The sequence below is a fragment of the Camelus dromedarius genome, chromosome 6, assembly GCF_036321535.1.
Source record: "Camelus dromedarius isolate mCamDro1 chromosome 6, mCamDro1.pat, whole genome shotgun sequence".
Lineage (NCBI taxonomy): Eukaryota > Metazoa > Chordata > Mammalia > Artiodactyla > Camelidae > Camelus > Camelus dromedarius.
This window is the reverse complement of record NC_087441.1, coordinates 12,986,161-13,006,561: the sequence shown is the minus strand read 5'-3', so window position 1 is coordinate 13,006,561 and position 20,401 is coordinate 12,986,161. Positions and strand designations below refer to the sequence as shown.

Sequence of the window (20,401 nt, the reverse complement as noted above, 5' to 3'; positions counted from 1 at the left end):
TAATTGCCAAGATGTAGAAATAACCTAAATGTCCATCAACAGATGAAGGGATAAAGAAGATGTGGTATAAATATATATATATAAAATTTTGTGGTGTATATTATACACTGGTATACTACTCAGCCATAAAAAAGAATGGAATTTTGCCATTTGCAGCAATACGGATGGACTTGGAAGGCACTATGCTAAGTGAAGTAATAGGTCAGACACAGAAAGACTAATACTGTATGATATCACTTACATGTGGTATGTAAAAAAATACAACAAACTAGTGAATATAACAAAAAAGAAACCAGACTCACAGATACAGAGAACAAACTAGTGGCTACCAATGGGGAGAGGGACAGCGGGAGGGGCGATATAGAGATGAGGGAGTGGGAGGTAAAAACTGTTGGGTGAAAGAGAGACTCAAGGATATATTGTACAACATGGGGAATATATCCAATATTTTGTAATGATTTTAAGTGGAAAGTAACCTTTACAATTGTATGAAAAATTTTAAAAATTAGTTACTTGACTTTCCTATAAAGTGTACTTCTATTTCATGTTATTCCATCTAATGGAAAATAGAGCATCCCAGTTCAAATCTCCGGTTGCATTCATTTCACCAGCAATGACTTTTCATTTTAAGTCAGAAGTGTATTTTTGTCTCGTTTCAGGCTTTGTGGATTTGACCCTCCACGATCAGGTCCACCTGCTGGAATGTGCCTGGCTAGAGATCCTCATGATTGGTCTTGTCTGGCGCTCCATGGAGCACCCAGGGAAGCTCCTGTTTGCTCCTAACTTGCTCCTAGACAGGTGAGTGACCTGGCTGTAGCCTGGGGGAAGAACATCCTTGATAATAACCAGTTTAATCCTGAAGCTCTTTTATCCAATACTTCATGAAGCTTCTGAGAACTTTGTCAGATATGTTTACAAGTGGGTGAATTCGGGTGATGTAAGGTAGTCGAGTTCACAGAAAGGGAAGGATAACTTTGTTAGACATCTTCCCAGATTAGCTCTATTATTTCTAAAATAAGTATATGTGTGTATTTGTAAAATTATGAACTGTAATTTTCTAACTCCACCTTCATCTTGTATTGTATGAAGAAAGGATGAGTAACTCCCCTTTAATTAAAATCTTTTTTTTGGCTCATGTACCTCCAAGCCACAATAGCCTTTCCATTTCCTTTTCCAATTTTCCCATCAGTAAATGAGGAAATTTGACCAGAGTTCTGAAGGCCACTTCAAGTTTTAATGAATTCATAAAAGTTACTTGCTTATTTAGAAGATGAAGATTTCAGTTTTCAAATGCTACTACCGTGTTTAATGGATTCCATTTAGATTGACTTGGAATGTGAGTCCTGCCGTTCTTTCTTATTCAGTCATTGCATAGAGTGACAGAAGTCAGACATTATTCAAGAGCAGTTAGCACTGCCAGAGTCCCTGTCCAGCACCGGCCGCTGTGCTGAGTGCTTTACATAGATGGTCTTATTTCATCATCACAGCACCGCTGGGAAGCTTATCACTCATGTTTTATCAGAAAGGAAGCTACGTTTCAGAGACATTCTGCTAGGAGGAGAAGCCCTGAGCTAGCTAATGGTGGAGACAGGAATGGTGGAATTCACAATCTGGCCGGCCGTGGCACATCATACTGCCCCCTGCCCTGTGCACACGACCTTCACACTTCCCTTATCAGGGATGCCTTCTTTGGTTTGTTGCTGTGGCCTTTTGTTTCCAGGTATGACTTCTTTGTGGACTACATAACCATTTGAATGGGAAAGGTCCATCTTCTCATTGTTCCTTGTAAGATTTTTGGCCTCTGCTCATCAGTCCAAGGCTGCCAGGTTGCCCATGATGCGTCTTTGTGTGATCCTTCCTTTCGGATTGCCTCCCTACCTCCCCATCTCCTGTCTCGCTCCGGCTTCCTTCCCTAGACCTGCTGAGCCCCCTGGAACAGAGTTCTGGCAACATTTATTTATTTAAATACTGGAGAATTGTACAAGTACTGGTTCCTGTTTGGTCATTTTGTGTTACCATAGCTTTGAAAAACAGTGATGATACGGTTCAAGAAGCAGACTTTCTTTCCATGGAATGTATTCCCCTATAAGTGCCCTGTGAAATTATTGAGTATGGCGCCTGATCTTGTTCCGTAGAACGGCCCTCACCCAGCATTCTGTCCGCCTTTTAGAGGATGTTTCTACAGTGCTCCCTCCCTTCGCCTTCCTTCTTTTCCTTTCCCTCCCCTCCCCTTGTTCTTCTTGTCTTGTCATTTCTTCCCTCCCACCTCTTTTCTCCTGTTTTCCTTTGCTTTCCTCTTTCCTTCTGTTTTTTTCCCCTGCCTCCTCCTCTTCCTCCCGTTCCTCCTCCTCTTCCTCTTCCTCCTCCTCCTTCTTCTGCTTTTAAGAATGTTCTTGTTACAATCATGTGACTCTGGGACCAAGTTGTAACACATTTGCAGATGAAAATCTTAGACCACATACAGTGTTTCCCACTGCAGCCTAGAATGTGTCTTCAGTGTTTAGGATTTGGGGATGTTCATGGCTGAACTGATTTTCCATGATTTACCACCTCATCCTTGTCTATCTTCTTGTGTACACACTTCCTGAGAACTGTCATCCTATCATTGCATTCCAAATATGAAAGGGTTTGTGACATCACCTCACCCCCATGAACTCATTTTGCCAATGAGGTAATATTACTCAGGATTTTATCAGCCACCTGCTTGCCTTTCTCTTCTATATGCTCTAACGGTGGTTAATTTTCTTCCATGTCTCTCGCTGCATTGTGAGTGACTAAAAGTTCTCATCTCTGTTCAATCCTGCTTCCTAAAATTCCACATGTGAAGTGCCTACTCCCTCTAGACCAGGATTTCTCAGCTTCTGCAACTGCTGACATTTTTGGTTGGATTACTCTTTCTTGTGGGGCATTGTCCTGTGCATTTTAGGATGTTTAGCAGCATCCCTGGACTTTACTGACTGGATGCTCTCATAATAGCTCCCCTTCCCCCGAGATGACAAACCTAAATGTCTGCAGACATTTCTAAATGCCCCCTGTGTGTGATGGGAGGGTAGGCACAAAATTGTGCCTGGTTGAGAACCACTACTCCAGATTTTCCTATTTCAATGTCCTGTCAGCTGTTAAGACTCACAGTATCCCTCGCTGAGTACATTATCCTCCTTATCAAGTTTGTTCCTTTTCTTTTTTTTTCTTTCCATTAGTGGCATAAACATTCACCTAGACACTCAAGCAGTCAGACAAGTTCAAATTGACCATGGATTGCACTTCCTCCCTCACCAGATTGTGCAGTTAGCCATCAAGTCCTGCCCTGCTTCTGAAATGCACACCTCCCCTCTGCCCTAACACAGGTGCTTGTCAGCCCTCCCCAGAGCACTGCCTCTCCACCACTAGCCCTCCTTCTCGGCCACCAGCCCTCTTTCCTTCACTCTATTTTTTCCAAGGCACAGTTGTGATCCTGGTGCCTCCTGACTCAGCTCTCCCCATTCCTTAGAAGGTGCTGTCTAGACTTCTTAACTGGAGAATCATGAATTCCTGCTGCAAGTGTCACAGACACAAACACCTGCAGAGCTGGTCAGATGATGGAATGAGGAAGGCCAGTGGCTTCCTCCCCAGAAGGGAGTTCTGGGGATTAAGTGAGCCCCGACAGGCTCTTGTCCAGGCTGAAAACACCTGGACCCTGAATTCAGCCTGAGAGCCATGAACTTAACCTTACCACACTTCAGTGTTTTCTTCCACTGCTTCTAAAAGGCCCTGTATCTTTAGGACTCCTTGTCAGAATCTTGGGACCTTCTTTTAGGGCTTTTTGGGCTCATTTCAGATGTCACTCTTCCATAAAGCCTTCCTTCAAACTCTCCTCTTCAAGCAGAAAGTAGCCTTTCCTTTGTCTAAGTTCTCACTGGATTTGGTTTCTGCTTCTCTTAATCTCCTGCCATCTGTAAGTCACGATTGTGTGTCTTATCTTCCCTTCTAGCTCTTAAACTTCTCTTGGACAGGAACCGGATCTTGCTCATCCTTTTGTTACCTCCAGCGAATGAGGTCTTCCGTGATCCGTGATAAGCGTTTGTTAATTGCACTGGCCAAGGTCACCCGCGTGGCTCACGGCAGACTCCGGGGAAGCCACATCTTCTGAGAGTCATTTCGGCTGTTCTTGTCATCAGACTCACTCACTCCTTGTTCAGGGCCACTCATCAGTTCCTCGCTGAGACCCTTATAGACTTTGAAGAAATTAGGATCCATCCGTTTTGGAAGGATTTTTAAAATTACTAAATGCGTTTGGCTTACGCTTACACTTCTGCTTATATTCCACAAACTTGTTAAATTCCAAACGAGGGCAAACAAAGGATCTCATTTTTTCCCATCACTAGACCCACTACCGAGTAAAAGCCTCAAGATCTGAATATATTTAAGGACACTTACATACCTGTTAACGGTTAGAAACGTATAGAAATAAATATAAAGTATATAAATAATATTAAATACTTTGTCAAAGATGACCCACAGTATAAATTTTCCATACTGTTCTAATTATTAACATGCACCTAAATATTATAAACTTTCCATACTATTAAATTGCTCTCTTGGTATTAGAAGATAACTGCTTTTGATGACATTGATATATGCATAACAGTGAAAAAAAAAACATTGTGGCCAGCAACCCATTTGAAATTTTATACATCTGGAAGATGGCTTTTGAGCGATAGTTGAGAACACTGTTTATGTTTTTTGCCTTGCAGGCTCCCAGCCTCTTTGGTAACATTCAGCTCTCTGATTAGCGTAAGTCACCGTCATCTCCCTGTTGCTCTTTGTCATCAGATTGTACATTATAAACATTTTTTTGGTAACAGAATGTAGAGATCCATAGGTTTCGAAGCAAAGTGTTTGACTGAGAGCCGGTAGGCAGATGAGTGTTGACTTCATCATTTTTATTTTATCCCAGACTTGGTGATACTGCCTTTAAAAGGTCAGCCTCCCTAGGCTGTTTACATCTGTCTAGACATAGGGACACAGGAAAGTCAAGAGTCCCAAGGGTCCTGTCAGCCATGGATTACCAGTGTTGCCGAGTGGAGATGGTTTATCCGCCATAGATTATAATGAGTCCTATTTTCTCAAACCTTCTTGGCAAATCCAGTCATTTGTGCTTTCCAAGGCTATCAGGAGGCTAGAATTTACACCAGTCTTCCCTTGTAATTACTCAAATGTTAGTATTGGCAAGTGAGGCTTAGTGATTACAGGAATATAAAAAAAGAAAAAACAAAACTGCTGGGTTGCCATCCCCCAGTTGTGAGCAGAGGACACATTTTCTATCTTGTGTCCATTTAAAAAGAGTTATTGCTTGATTTGCTCCCTGATGACAGCCCATGATATCTTGATTCTGGAAGTTAATAACTTTCCTGGTAGTCATATGCTCGAAGGCTAATTTTATCCTTGCCCTGCTTAGCCTACCCACAATTTCCAGTTCTTCCCCGTGTCCTGCAGCAGTGAGTTCCAAGCACTTAATGCAGTCATCTCTTCCTGTGAAAAGCAAGAAATAAAGCTTATTATAAGGTATTAATAGAGAAGCCAGTAATTTCTCGTGTGTGTGTGTGTGTGTGTGTGTGTGTGTGTGTGTATTTTACAAGAGGAAAGTTAAAGATAATAAGAATGCCTGTGAAAGTAATCAGGAAATGGAGAAAACTCATTTTCCATTCTAGCACCTAATCCTTTGGTGTGTTTTGGCACCAGAAAACACAAAATATGTCCTCTGTGTCAACTAGGAATGCACCTCTTCGTTTAGTCCTGCTTGAGTGCTCACCCTGGAAAAATAGAGACCGAAAACAGAAGCAGACGTGTTCAATATATGTCATTCCCTGTGGGATCTCTCTGTTTTTGCAGGAGTAAAGTTTACTATCGCTGGAAGGCAGATGGGATGATAGAGGAAACAATGTAAATTGCCTGTTCAGTAAGACTATCCAGTTTCCAAAGGACTGTCTAATTCTGTTTTGCTGGCGCCATCCGTGCTAACAAATTCTGAGAAATATTTGCGGATTTCTCAGTGAAGCCAAAGCACTCTCTTTCGACTCCTATTCACTCTCAGGGGAAAAAAAAAAACAACTATTTATCCATTTGAAAAGCAAAGCTTAATTTGACAAGCAGAATATTCCCTGTGCCAGGCATCTGGCCAGAGGGCTGTTGATCTAGCTCTTTCCATCACTCCTGCATCAGGAAGCTCTGCCTGTAGGAAACAGTATTGGACAACAGAAAGTTCTTTTACTTGCAGGCATGAAGTAGGAATAAGTTCTCTTCCTTACGAGAAAAACAGGTTGCTGCCCTGGAGAGAACATTTTGCTTCTTCTACTAAATAGCTGACTATTTTCATAAGATAAATTCACTTTAGATAAAAAAAAAAAAAAAAAAAGAATCCCTCTCTAGAAGCAAGAACATTCTCATTTTAAGTTATTTATTGTAAATGTTTCGGGAAAAAAAAAATCTGCAAATAAAAACATGCGAATAAAACAATGCTTCCAACATTGCTTTTACTGGCCCCTTTTTATTGGCCTTTTTTTTTTTTAAATCTCTGTGTAAAACTTGATGTAAATTCTTTGCAGATTTTTTTCACTTGAACGAGTGAAAAAATAAAGTTCTGAAGTAAGTTGGTGAATTCAGAATGTAATTTATTTAAAGCTTTCTTGGGTGTAAAGAGAAGGACCTCCCTTTATATTCCCTTTTCAGATTTCTCCCCTCTGAAAAATATGTGCTGTGCAGACGGGGGAATAGCGTAGTACCGGGGGCAACAAGTGGTCGGGGGAATGAGCGGTCAGCCCGTCAGCAAGGTCAGTTCTGGGCAGAAGACTCCGTTACTTCAGTAGCTTTGCTGGATTCCCTCACGACTTTCCAGGAGTGCTTTGGTACGCACGTCTATTTGACCCATTCAAATCTCAAGCACTTTGTTCATAACCTCTTTTTGCTCTACCTTGTAGAATTGGATGCAGAAAGAGAAGAAAGGAAGCCAACATTTATTTAACTTCTTTCATCTGTACAGTAGCGTGTGACGTTATCTTCTATACTACGTCTTATTCATTATATGTGAATACAGGTAGCAAAGAGTTTTACTAGTGTATATTCTGGCTCTGGATCCGTTGGTTCTTTCCAGTCCTGAGTCCTTAATTACTTGGCCACAGATGCCAATTGATCAATTCTTAAAAGTCTTTGGTTTAGTGTGCTGACAAATCCTGGGAAATATAAACTGCAGAGGAAAAAAAAAATCGAGGCCAAAAGAAGGGAGAAATTAGCCAAGCTGCCAGTATTACTGCTACCTCTGATTGAAAAGAATCAAAATATCTATTGGACTGAAAACTAATTGCATGTTACTCCTTAAATGGGTCATTTAGGTGATATGTGAATTATATCTCAAGAAAATATTAAACACACACATATACTAGAAATTTCAGAAAAAGTCAATTTGATCAACAAGACCTTCAATCGTGAAAGCGCGTGTAGGGGTTCTACTGGAAAAATGTAAAAAAACAAAAATTCAAACCAAGATTTCTGCTTAAAAACAAAAGCAGTTAAGAAGCACTATGTTATAAAGCTTGTTAAGCCACAAGTCTTTAACTCCTCAAGAAGAATAAGCCTCTAAGCAGTAAGGATCTACTTAATATAAAACCATTCTAGAGAAGAAAAGCGTAATTCCAACCAAAGAAGTAATCCCGTGTGGGAGGTTAATTTGGCTTTTCTTACGTTTTCACATACCACATTATTTTTGTATTTGCCATGTATTATTGACACTTAAACGCTGATTTTTAAAAAGCTAATTGATTTAAAATACTATCAACGTAATGTTTTCAACAGTTTAATTCTAAAATATCCTGATATTTGTCACACATGCTACGTAGAGATAATCAAATAATCTCTCTCATATCTGCTTTAATCGTGGCTGCCTTTCCCTAGTCGGCTTTGAAAAGGCCCTCATTTGTTTTAATGAGTACCTTTAAAATCCAGTGATGGAGATGGCTAACTTCAAGTCTGTTAGTTAGGATTCAGTTTCAGTCAACTCAATAGACACTTATTGAGTACCACCATGTTTCTAAGGTTCTGCCTGATACTGGAGGATATTAAAATAAATGTGTGAGAGGCAGGCAGCGAACTCACTGTCTAGTGGTAGGGTAGCATTGGTATACAGATGAATGAACGCAGAAGCAAGACATTATAAGCAAGCCTCCACCACACCCCGCATCCTCCATGTCTAGTTTATCTTCCTCCATCACTTTCTTTTTCAAAATTGAGATATAATTGACATATAACATATATTAGTTTCAGGTATACAATGCATGATTTGATATATGTATATACTGTAAAATGATCACCACAGTAAGTCCATCACCACAAATACAGTTTTTTTTTTCTTATGGTGAGAACTTTTAAGGTCTACTCTTTTATCAACTTTCAAATACACAATAAAGTTTTATTAACTACAGTCACCAGGTTGTATGTTACCATCCTCAGGACTTATAACTGGAAGTTTGTACCTTTTGACAATCTTCATCCATTTTGCCCACCTCCCACCTCTGACAACCACCAGTTTGTTCTCTGTATCTATGAGCTTGGTGTTTGTGTGTGTGTGTGTGTGTGTGTGTGTGTGTGTGTTTGTGTGTGTTTTAAGATTCCACATATATGTGATATCACACAGCATGTCTCTCACTGTCTGACTTACTTCACTTAGCATAATGCCCTCAGGGTCCATCCATGTTATCACAAATGGCAGGATTTCATTCTTTTTATGGCAAAATAATATTCCATTACATGCACGCGTGCGCACGCGCGCACACACACACAGTTTTTCTTTATCCATTCATCCATTGGTGAATACTTAGGTTACCTCCATGTCTTGGCTGTTGTAAATGATGCTGCAGTGAACATGGGGGTGCAGATAACTTTTTGAATTAGTGTCTTCATTTTCTTTGGATAAATACCCAGAAGGGGAATTTCTGGATAATTTGGTAGTTCTGTTTTAAAATTTTTGAGGAACTTCTATCCTGTGTTCTGTAGTGGCTGTGCCAATTTACATTCTCAACAACAGTGCACAAAAGGATTCCCTTTTCTCCACATCTTCACTAACACTTGTTATTTCTTCTCTTTTTGATAATTGCCATTCTAACAGGTGTGAGGTATTATCTCCTGGTTTTGATTTGCATTTTACTGATGATTAGTGATGTTTGAGCATGTTTCTATATATCTGTTGGCTGTCAGTATGTCTTCTTTGGGAAAATGTCTATTTAGATCCTCTATTTTTTAATCAGATTTTTTTTTTTTTTTTGCTATTGAGTTGTATGAGTTCTTCATACATTATGGATATTAACTCCCAACCAAATACATGATTTGGAAATATTTTCTCCCATTTGGTAGGTTGCTTTTTCATTTTGTTGATGGTTTTCTTTGCTATATAAAAGCTTCTTAGTTTGATGTAGTCCCACTTGTTTATTTTTGCTTTTGTTGCCTTTGCTTTTAGCATCAAATCCAAAAAAATCATTGCCAAGATCAGTGTCAAGGAGCTTACCTCCTTATGATTTTCTTCTAGGAGTTGTATAGTTTCAGGTCTTATGTTCGAGTCTTTAATCCATTTTGGGTTAATTTTTGTGTATGGTATAAGATAGCGGTCCAGTTTACTTCTTTGGTGTGTATATGTTTAATTTTCTCAACACCATTTATTAAAGAGATTTTTTTCCCCACTGTATATCCTTGACTCCTTTGTTGTATAGTAATTGACCACATATATGTGGGTTTATGTCTGGGGTCTCTGTTCTGTTCCCTTGATCTATGTGTCTGTTTCTATGCCAATACCATACTGTCATGGTTACTATAGCTTTGTAATATAGTTTGAAGTCATGGAACATGATGTTTTCAGCTTTGTTCTCCTTTCCTAAGATTACTTTAGGTACTTGGGGTCTTTTATGGTACCATACAAATTTTAAGGTGGTTGTTCTTTTTTCTGTGAAAAAATGCCATTGGAATTTTGATAGGGATTGAATTGAATCTGTATATTGCTTTAAGTGATATGGACATTTTAGCAATATTAATTCTTCCAATCCATGAGCATTGAGTATATTTCTACCTACTTGTGTCTTCCTCAGTTTCATTTATCAATGTCTTATAATTTTCAGTGTGCACGTCTTTCACCTCCTTGGTTAAATGTATTCTTGTGTACTTTATTCTTTTTGATGCAATTATAAATGGGATTTTTTCCTTAAATTCTCTTTCTAATAGCTTCTTATTAGTATATAGAGACTCAACTGTTTTTGTGTATTGAGTTTGAATCCTGCAACTTTACGGAATTCACTTATTAGTTCTAACAGTTTTTCAGTCTTTTAGGGTTTTCTGTATAGAATATCATGTCATCTGAAAATAGTGACAGTTTTACTTCTTCCTTCCTGATTTGGATACCTTTTATTTCTTTTACCTAATTTCTCTGGCTAAGATTTCCAATACTATGTTGAATAAAAGTGCTGAAAGCATCTTTATCTTGTTCCTGATCTTAGAGGAAAAGTTCTCAACTTTTCACCATCAAGTATGATATTAGTTGTGGGCTTGTCATATATGGCCTTTGCCCTTTATTATGCCATGTTGAGGAATATTCTCTCTACATTTACTTTGTTGAGAGTTTTAATCATAAATTGATATTGAATTTTGCCAAAAGCTTTTTCCACATCTATTGAGATGATCATATAATTTTTATCCTTCTTTTTGTTAATGTGGTTTACATATTGATTGATTTGTGAATATTGAACCATCCTTGCATCCCTGGAACAAATCGCACGATAAAGGTGTATGAGCCTTTTAATGTATTGTTGAATCAAAGGATTTTTGCATTTCTGTTCATCAGGGATACTAGCCTGCACTTTTGTTTTCTTGAGTGTCTTCGGTTTTGGTATCAGGGTAAAACCAACCTTGTAAAATGAATTTGGAAGTAATCCCTTCTCTTGTATTTTTGGAAGTTGTGACAGGTTGGTATTAGTCCACCTTTGAGTGTTTTGCAGAATTCACCATTGAAGTCATCTGGTTCTTTTCTTTGTTGGGATGTTTTTGATTACTGATTTAATCTCCTTACGAGTATTGGTTTGTTCAGATTTTCTATTTCTTTATTATTCAGTCTTGGTAGATTGTATGTTTCTAGGAATTTATCCATTTCTTCTGAGTTGTCCATTTTATTGGCGTATAATTTTTTCATAGTAGTCTCTTATGATCCTTTATATTTCTGTGGTATAAATTACTTCTATGACTTTCTAATGGTTATGAATTCTAAGTGAATATCAATCCCTGGTTTCACTTACATTTATAAACCAATGCACTCTTAACATTTCCATGCCAGCATAGCTACTCATTATACATTTATCTTGTCTAAAATTGCATTGTAATGTAGATAACTCTAAAAGTGAGATCATTTCATATGTTGGTCCTTTGGGGCTGGCAGGAAGGCAGCAGGGGGTTTTAGCAGAGATTTATCAAACCTCTGTGGTAATGACCACAATTTACACATCTTTGAAATATTACTTATGACAAGGTATTAGTATTGCTTGGATATTTTTTCCATAATTACAGCTTTTAATTTTATGAATGGATGAGAGGTTTGGAATTTCACTTCAAAGTAAATGATGTTAGTATGTCTAGTTCCATTTCTTATTAAAAGTTATAACTGCCTTTATTATTAATGTCATGGTTATGTGTCCTTATGATGTATAATTAAATTCCAATTTCTTCTTTAGTGTTACTGCCTTCTCTCTGTGGGCTCCTAATCCAAAGAATAAGGAGCATATTTCTCTTGCGATGCTTTTAGAGGCACTTTTAAGTCATTATACATTCTTATTCATTATTTTACCTGTATTTTTATTTTATCAATTGCAAGGGAGATAAAAAGCACAATGTCAGTATTTTCTTTGGTCTTATACCACAGCAGAGAATCAGTTTCTTAATCTGTTTATATATATACTACTCTCCATTGGCACAGATTCTAAGATCTATCATGACTTTATCATTGGAAAGTAGGATGCCACAGATATGTTATAATGATAAGGGAAGGTTACTGCATACCCCTGATAAGAATGGGGCTTCCCTATCTCCAAGTTTGGTCTGGACAAGCTTAAAACCATGTGAAGCTGGTTGAGACTGTGACTGGATCCATCTTAGCCTCTGAGGAGAGCAGAGCCTGAGCAAGCACTTAATTCAGTGTGCGTGTGGCATGGAGTGCGGGGATGAAGGTTTCAAGACTTGTGGTCTTGGCAATTGAAAGGATGTCAGTGCTGTTGATAGGATGATAGCAGAAAGAATAGGTGTTGGGGAAATCTGATACTTTTTCCTTATATATGTTGGGCATAGAAGGATGTACAGCAAAGATATACTGAAGGCTATGTCCTGAAGAAAATTGGAGCTCAGAAGAGACACAGCAATTAAAAGCCGGAGATAAAAGATTTGAGTCATCTCCTTAGTTAAATGTGTGGAATGAATGTGATAAGTAGGCAGGGCAGTGGAAAAAGAAGTGTCCAAAAGGCTGACCTATAGGAGTAGTAAGTGGAAAAGAGTCCCAGCCTAGGGTTGAGGCAGAGTTGTTTGAGAAGTAGGATCACAAAGTCTCTCATTCTGAGGGATGGCTTTCAAAGGAAAAAAAGATGGTGAATTACACCAAATATTACAGAGGGGTGGGCAGGAGTAAGAAGGAAGAAACTAAGGATTTGATACACTGGGGATGATTGTTCCAAAAGGGAGCATTTTTTAGTAAATAGGTAGAAGAAATAAAACCAGAGTATAAATGTGTTAAATGAAAGTATGAAAGAGAACATGGTTAGGGAAAATTAGAGAAAGGATATGTAAACTGGTCTTCTCAGGTGTTTCATGGTGAAAAGCAGTGGAGTTCTAGTTCTTGGTAGAGGGAAGCAGCTTCAAGTGACCTGGTGTCCTAGTTCATCTGGTCATGTCCAAGGAGAAACTTTTAGTTGCATTATGAGTTCATGGATTTTGTTTATTCAGTGTGTTATCAATCGATTAATTTATTACCCTTTTTTGAAGCTCAAGGTGTCCCATCTTCATCTTCAGCTAATAGAGTTTGTTCATGTCAACTTTTGTGTTATTTTACATAAGCCATTAATCTTTGATGCTTCCTTGCTGAATAGCATAATAACATCTCCCAAGCTCATATTTCCTGCCCCAGAACTGGAATGGAATCAACCATTTTTCCAAGGGGCACTTGTTTCGGCAAAAATAGTATTCAGAACTTAATCTTGGCACTTGATGTGTTCACTGCTTTAGAGTTGCCATTGCTTCTTGACCTTTTCAATGGATAAAATTAGGATATAAGCACCTTTGAAACAAACAAGAAGTTCTTTCATATGCTATTTCCAATTCAAGTCTTGATTCCCAACAGTATGAATGTAATTACTCATTTATTACCTTACATTGTGTGAAAAGTTTTAAAAATAATAATACCAATCTTTCAACTAACAATTGACCATTGAATGAAGAGTTCAGGTAGCTCTATTTGTCTTTTAACTATATTCCACTGAGAATGGAAAGTCAAAATATTATATTTTGCAGACACTAGGTATAGCCTTTCTCTCTGAGGTTATGTCTCCGACTTGATACAGAGTAAGAATCATTCATTTCAACTTGATTTTCATTTTTGTATTTTTTACTTTAATTTTTTTAATTTGTAAAATATTTATTTCCAAAGCCAAAGCTTTATAGCCAGATATATTCAAAGAATCTAACTTGCATTACTCACTCCTCCACCAAGTGTTCCCTGTAAAGTCAACTTTGAATTAAGATTGGAAGGGAGCTAGATGGAAGTATGTGTATGTGCTTGTATGCAGTCATATCCACACCTCACACCCAAAAGTAACATACATAATTCTGCATATTGCTTTGGAGGTAACCACATGTACATAGGTAAAGATCTTCCTTCTTCCTTTCAGTGATTATCTTATACTCCATTGTGTAGAATCCCTTACTGATGGGCATGTAGGTTCTTTCTAATCTTAGGCAAGAAATAACAACAAAACAAAAGCAACAGTAAATGACTTTGTGATTAAGTCATTTTGTATTTTTCTTGGTCTGGCTTTGTGATAGATTGCTGGAAGTGGAATTACTGGGGCAAAAGGTGCATGCATACATACTTTTAGTAGATTTTAGTAAGTTGAAAAATTTACTGCCAATGATAGTATGTCACTGTGTTTTGTCACCAGCGATGTATAAGAGGGCTTGTGTCTCCACAGCCTCTTCAACAGAGCATGTTGTCAAACTTTCGGAGTTTTTCCAATCTGATGGGTAAGAAGTATCTCAGAATGGTTTTAATTGTATATCCTTTAATTTCTGAATAAAATTGAGCATCTTATTTACATCTAAGGGCCTTTTCATTTCATCTTCTGTAAATTGTATGTTCATATTTTTATTCACTTTGTATCAGCTTGTCTTTTTTTTCCTTTGATTTTTAGGAGCTCTGTGTATGTTAGAGATAGAGTAGCTTTTTTCAATATAAATTGCCAATATATTTTCTTAATTTCTCATTTGTATTTAAACTGTTTATGGAGGATTTTGCCATGCAAAAATCTTTTGTAAATTTTTATAGCAGAAAGATATTTATCTTTTATATTTTTGAAGGGTTCCTCTGCCCCCAAATTATAAGTATATTCATTTCTGCTTGCTTTTGGTACTTTCTACTCTCATATCTTGAGTCCATTTGGAATTTATCCTGATGTATAGTATGAAACAAAGATTGGATTCTATATTTTTCCAGATGGCTTCTCAGTTTTCCCAATACCATTTGTAAAAGAAAAAACTCAGTGTTTTCTCAAGTGATTTGAGATGTATCCTTAATTACATACCAAATTTCTTTATGAATTTGTCTCTTTATGAAATTTTAACTACCTTCTAAGGTTTGTCTCTTTATGAATCAACATCACATAGTTTTATTTATAGCATTTGCAAATTGTGTTTTAATTTTCATTGGGCTCTCTAATACTGCCTTTTGATTTGTAAGGACCTAACAGATGATTTTTCCTGGTTTTTTTTTTCTATGTGATCTTTAGAATTAACTTGTCTAACTCCCAAGAAAATTTGTTGGTAATTTTACTGGTATTGTGTTAAATATAAATTGGCTTGGGGAGTATTAACATCTTTATATTGTTGAACCTTCCTATCTAAGGACAAGTTGTGCCTTTTCATTTGTTTAAATCTTTGTGTCTTTCAGAAATGTCTTCAAATATCCTTAAATATATTTTGCACATATTTAAAAAAATCATGCCTAGCTCTTATATATATGTAGATACGGTATATAAGTATAAATAAATATACATATTGTATGTATGTAGATAATTGATATTTGTGTGCTAATTTAATAGATGACTACTTTACTGAATTCTCATATTATTTAGTTTTTCCATTAATTTCCATAAGGTTCCTAGTGTACAGTCACATCACTTCTTCCCTCCTATCCCTAAGTATCTAAATATTTTTTCTTATCTAGTTGCATTGAATAATACTTCTAATGCCTTGTAAAAATAGTAGCAATAGTGGGTACCATTTCCTTACTCCTAAATATTCATGTTACAAGAGTTTCTACAGATTGCTGAATTATTAGATTTTCTTTTTTAGAAATGAAAGTTATTGTCATTTTTGCATCAAAGTTCACGAGGAAATTTGTTGTGAAATCTTCTCTTTGTGTAATCTTTACAAGTTTTTGTTATCAGTGTTACACATGCCTCACAAAACTGGTTTGGAATTTTTCTTTACCTTTCTATGCTCTGAGAAGTTTGAGTAGCATTGGGATTATTTAATCTTTAAAGTGTGAAATTTTGGTAGAATTCCCTTTTGAAACCATCTAGACTTGGCGCTTCACTCAGAGGAAAGCAATCTGGAAACTTTAATTCTTCTGTAGTAATTGTCTCTAGACTTTTATATCTTCTGGAGTCAATTTTGGTATATAAATCTCTGATAAAGTTATTCATTTCATCTAGGTTTCAAATTTATTGCAGTGAGTTGGACAAAGTACTTTCTGATGATTTAAAATTTTTTCCCTCTGGTTTGATGGTTACTTCCACCTTATAATTTATTTTGTATATTTATCCTTTTTTTAGAACTTAGGTCAGCTGGTGGTTTCTCTATTTTGTAAGTCTTTTCCTCTTAATTTTTTTTTATTAGTTCTACTGGTTTTTTACTTTCTAACTCATTGTTATATTTTTAGCTTTATTAAGTCCTTCCTTTTGCTTTCAGTCAGTTACCTTTTATAATTCTTTCTCTAGCCTTTTGAATTAGTATCTAATTCATTTATTTTCATTTTATAATATAGGTAGTTTAATGCAAAGAATTTCTCAGAGCTCTGCTTTAGTTACGCCCCATACATTCTGATACATCTTGCTTTCATTATCATTATTTTTTTTTAAATCCAGCAACTTCATATTTTATTTTCCCTTTCTTTCAAGAGTTGTTTAATAAACACCTTAATTTCCAGGTTTGAAGGGCATTTTTTTGTTTTTTGTTATTAATAAACATTTTTTGCTTTGGGATCAGAGAATACTGTTTATATTATTTCAATCATTTTGCAATTTATTAAAATTTTCTTTGTAGAGTAATATAATTCCAGTTTTTCTAAATGTTCCATATATACGTGATATGAGAGTTTATTGTTATTAAGTTAGAGGGTAAAATACTGTCTTCCTGTGTCTATTTCCCTTCTTATATTCTATAATTTCTGCTTAATGCCCATCTATGACCTGTTAGCTGATACATAAATATTGACAATTCTGTTATCTCTATTGTACATTACAGTTTTGTGTTATAAAATTTTTTATTCATTTAATCTTTTTGAGGGGTTGAATTTTACCATCTAATATCAAGATCATGACCCCTGATTTCTTTTAATTTTCACTTAGTTCATATGTCTCTTCACATTCTTTACTTTTAACATCTGAATATCCTTGCTTTAGGTTTCTATTTTATATAGTGTACAATTAGATTTTGCTTTATTAGCCAATCTGGGAATATTTTTAATAGGTGAGTTAAGCCATTTTATGTTTATTGATTCATAAACAATCAGGTTTGATTCAAGTTCTATTATTTTATATTTTCCACATATTAAATGGTTTCTTTTCCTTGCTGTTTTTATTTATTTGGGTTTTTTTTTTTTTTTTGCTTTTTTTTTTAGGTATATTGTATTTTTCTTCTGGTTGTTAGATTCATGTATTTTAGTCAATTCTTCCTCTAGAAACTGTTCATTTTCTACTATGAACACACCCACTATGAGCTACTTAGTAAGCTAGTAACTTAAAATTTCTTAATTGCTCTCCCAGTTAAGCCAGTAGGATTATCTTGGTGTTAAACTTTGTAGTTGTGGTTCTACTACTTGATTTATCAAGATCAAATGGTATCAGTTTATGCAGCTAATACCTATGAGGTGGTCATAAGCTAATTTTTGTGTGTCGGGGGGAGGTAATTAGGTTTATTTATTTTTAGAGGAGGTACTGGGGATTGAACCCAGGTTCTGGTGCATGCTAAGTATGTGCTCTACTACTTGAGCTATACCCTGCCCCTAGCTGAAAGTAATTTCTGTGATGCTTCTTTTCTCATCTTATTTGTATTTGTTGAATTTTTTATACATTGTTAGTGCTTATAACATTTAAATGCTCTTTTTTGTCACCCTAGCACCAATTTTTAGTGTGAACTCTAACATTACGTATATTTAATGTCCACTTTTAAACCATATACTGATGGTTCTCTAATCTTTTTTTTTTTTTTTTTTTTGGCTGTCTGGAGCTTCTTTTATCAGGAAAGTTTCATGAAGATACTTTTTTTTTAAGTTTTAAAACATTTATCATTGTTTATCTGTGTCCTTTATGTGGAAAGTTTGGCTGTCTACAAAGTTGTTATCTTACGTTTTTCTCAAATACTTTTAAACGGTTGCTCCTTAATTTTTTAGTATAAACTGTTGTTGTCAAGAAGTTGGATGGCAATCTGATCTTCTTTCTCGCAGCAGTGATTTGAACATTTTGTCTGAATGCTTACAGGGTTTTTATTTTTTTCAAAAACTTAGATTTCAATAATTTTATTAAGGTATGTCTCTGTGTTGACCATTTTCAGTCAGTTTTCCCAGGTACATGATATATCTTTTGAATACATAGACTGAAATCTTCTTTTACTTCTTGACTGTCTTGATTTATAGTTTTGAATAATTGTTTTGCTCCACTGCTTTGGCTTTTTTCTTTAGGGGCCCAATTATACATAAAATGGATACCTTTTACCTGTACTCTATATTTATGACTTTCTCCTAAATCCTTTTATTCTTTTTCTTTACTCTTTATCTTTCCATCCTTTATCCCCCTCACTGTGCTGTCCATGGAGCCGTTATATCCTGTCTAATTTAGTCTGTTTCTGGATGTTTTCCCTTTATATTAAAATTTATTTCTAAAATGTCTCAGTTCTTGTTTGTTTGTTTTTTCTGTTGTCTGATCATATCATTTCTGCACTTTCTGTTTCTGAAATATGCAACTCTTTTTTTCTTCAGTATTTTTACTTTACCCTGAAATCATAGGCTACAATTTTTGTCTGCTTTGTGCATAGCAGTACCTGGAAGAGCTAAATTGTCAAAGCAGATCCCAATGAATCACAGATCTCAATCACACCAAGTTTTTACTACACCTAGCAAAGATACATACTAAAAATGAGTATTAAACAAACACAGCATCATCCCTCATTGGAAGAACTCCGAACCATCAAATGGAGCTTTCAAAATACCCTTTTTTCTTCACTGAAATGTGTTTTGATTTTTCGAGTGATAGATGATCGCTATGTATGTGGTGTATGTTCACTCAGAAGAAGCCATTTAGACTTCAAGCTACTCAGTTTTTATATTTTGTTATTTAGGCAGATAGAAAGCCTAACTTCTATTCTTCAGCAGCTGCCTCCCATAAAATAAAAAAATTCCAGGGTTTTTGTTTAAGCAATTTAGGCTGACTTGAAATATCCAGTATAAAACATTCTTAGATAAGAACTTCCCTTGTTACCTTTCTGATATTCAATTCCATGAGAATGTTTATAAGAAGGCTTAGTTAATCAATATGCAAAAACAAAATCTATTTCTATATACCCCAATAAATACAAAACATAACTAAAGATACATATAATTATATAAATACTTTATATATACTTTTTACAGTGAACAAAAACTATAATGGATTTTGGAATAAATTTAATAAAGAAATTGCAGGAGTTCTGTAGAGACAATTAGAAAATTCTATTGAAAGACATTAAAAACATAAAGCATTAAAAAGAAAGCCATTTAATGTTTATGGCTAGGAAGATCTATTATTAAAAATGTAGCGATTCTCCACAAATTGGTCTATAAATTCAGTGCATTTCCAATCAAAGTCCCAAGTTTATTCTAAAATTTATATGGTAGAGGTCAAACACCAGATATAGCCAGATGTTTCTGAAGACTGAAATTAAGGCAAGGAGATTGTGTAAAAACTATAATAATTAAGTTATAAAGTTATAAAGCTATTGTAATTAAGACAACGTGGTATTGGCATAGAATTAAACACATTGACCAATGAAATAGAAAAGAGTTCAGAAACTAACATTTATAAACAATTGACATATGACAGAGAGCATTGAGATTGTGAGGGAAAGAACCATTACATGAATGGTCCTGAGACCACTGATTATATACATAGGAAAAAAGAGAAATCGGATTTTACTTCACAGCATATGAAAAGTTAATTCCAGGGTGAATGAAGGATTTAATTGAGAGGTAAAATTAGAAGCTTGGTAGGAGAATATCCATCTCAGGTTCAAGAATTATGTCTTAAACAGGGCAGAAACAGTACTAACCCTAAAAGAAATATTGCTAAAGTTGATCTCTCAAAAATGAACAACTTTTATAAAGCAAATAAAAAGAAGGCAGATTGCCGGCAGAGTTGGGTGTTTGTATATTATGCTTTATCAAATACATATATATTATCAAAGTTCTTTTGTCTGAACCAAATATTAAAATGAAGTAAGGAAAGAGAGAACAACCTAAAGTCACAATGGCATTCCCTTTACATCTGTCATCAGCTAAGTCAGGAACCTGCATCTCTCTAAGTTTTCTGAAATGTGAAATGGAAATACTTGTGGAGGGCCCTCACAGATGCATTTAGACATTGTATGTTCAGGAAAATGGAATTGAAATGGTTTAGTAAGAGTCATGGGCCCAATCCTTGAAATAGACATTGGTTGAGTTTTCTATAGTATGTAATTACAACACAATAAGACTCAAAAGCATTTCAATAAAGTGTGGGTGGAAGAGGAGCATGCTGCTTCAAGGGCTTCATTAGCTTTCTGCCGACTGGAGCTCTCCAGGCCATTGGGAGGAACCCTGTTTACCTTGGTTCAGAATCAATTTTAACCA

General features: G+C 35.8%; 1 protein-coding gene across 3 annotated transcripts in view; it reads left to right on the top strand.

Annotated features, from left to right (window-relative positions):
- ESR1 (estrogen receptor 1) overlaps window positions 1-20,401 on the top strand; it is a 233,883-nt gene that overhangs the window by 168,870 nt on the left and 44,612 nt on the right. For all 3 annotated transcript variants that reach the window (XM_031456560.2, XM_064486570.1, XM_064486571.1), the window contains one exon: window positions 660-798. In XM_031456560.2, coding sequence (XP_031312420.2) covers window positions 660-798 — 139 coding nt within the window. The remainder of the gene's footprint in view (window positions 1-659; window positions 799-20,401) is intronic.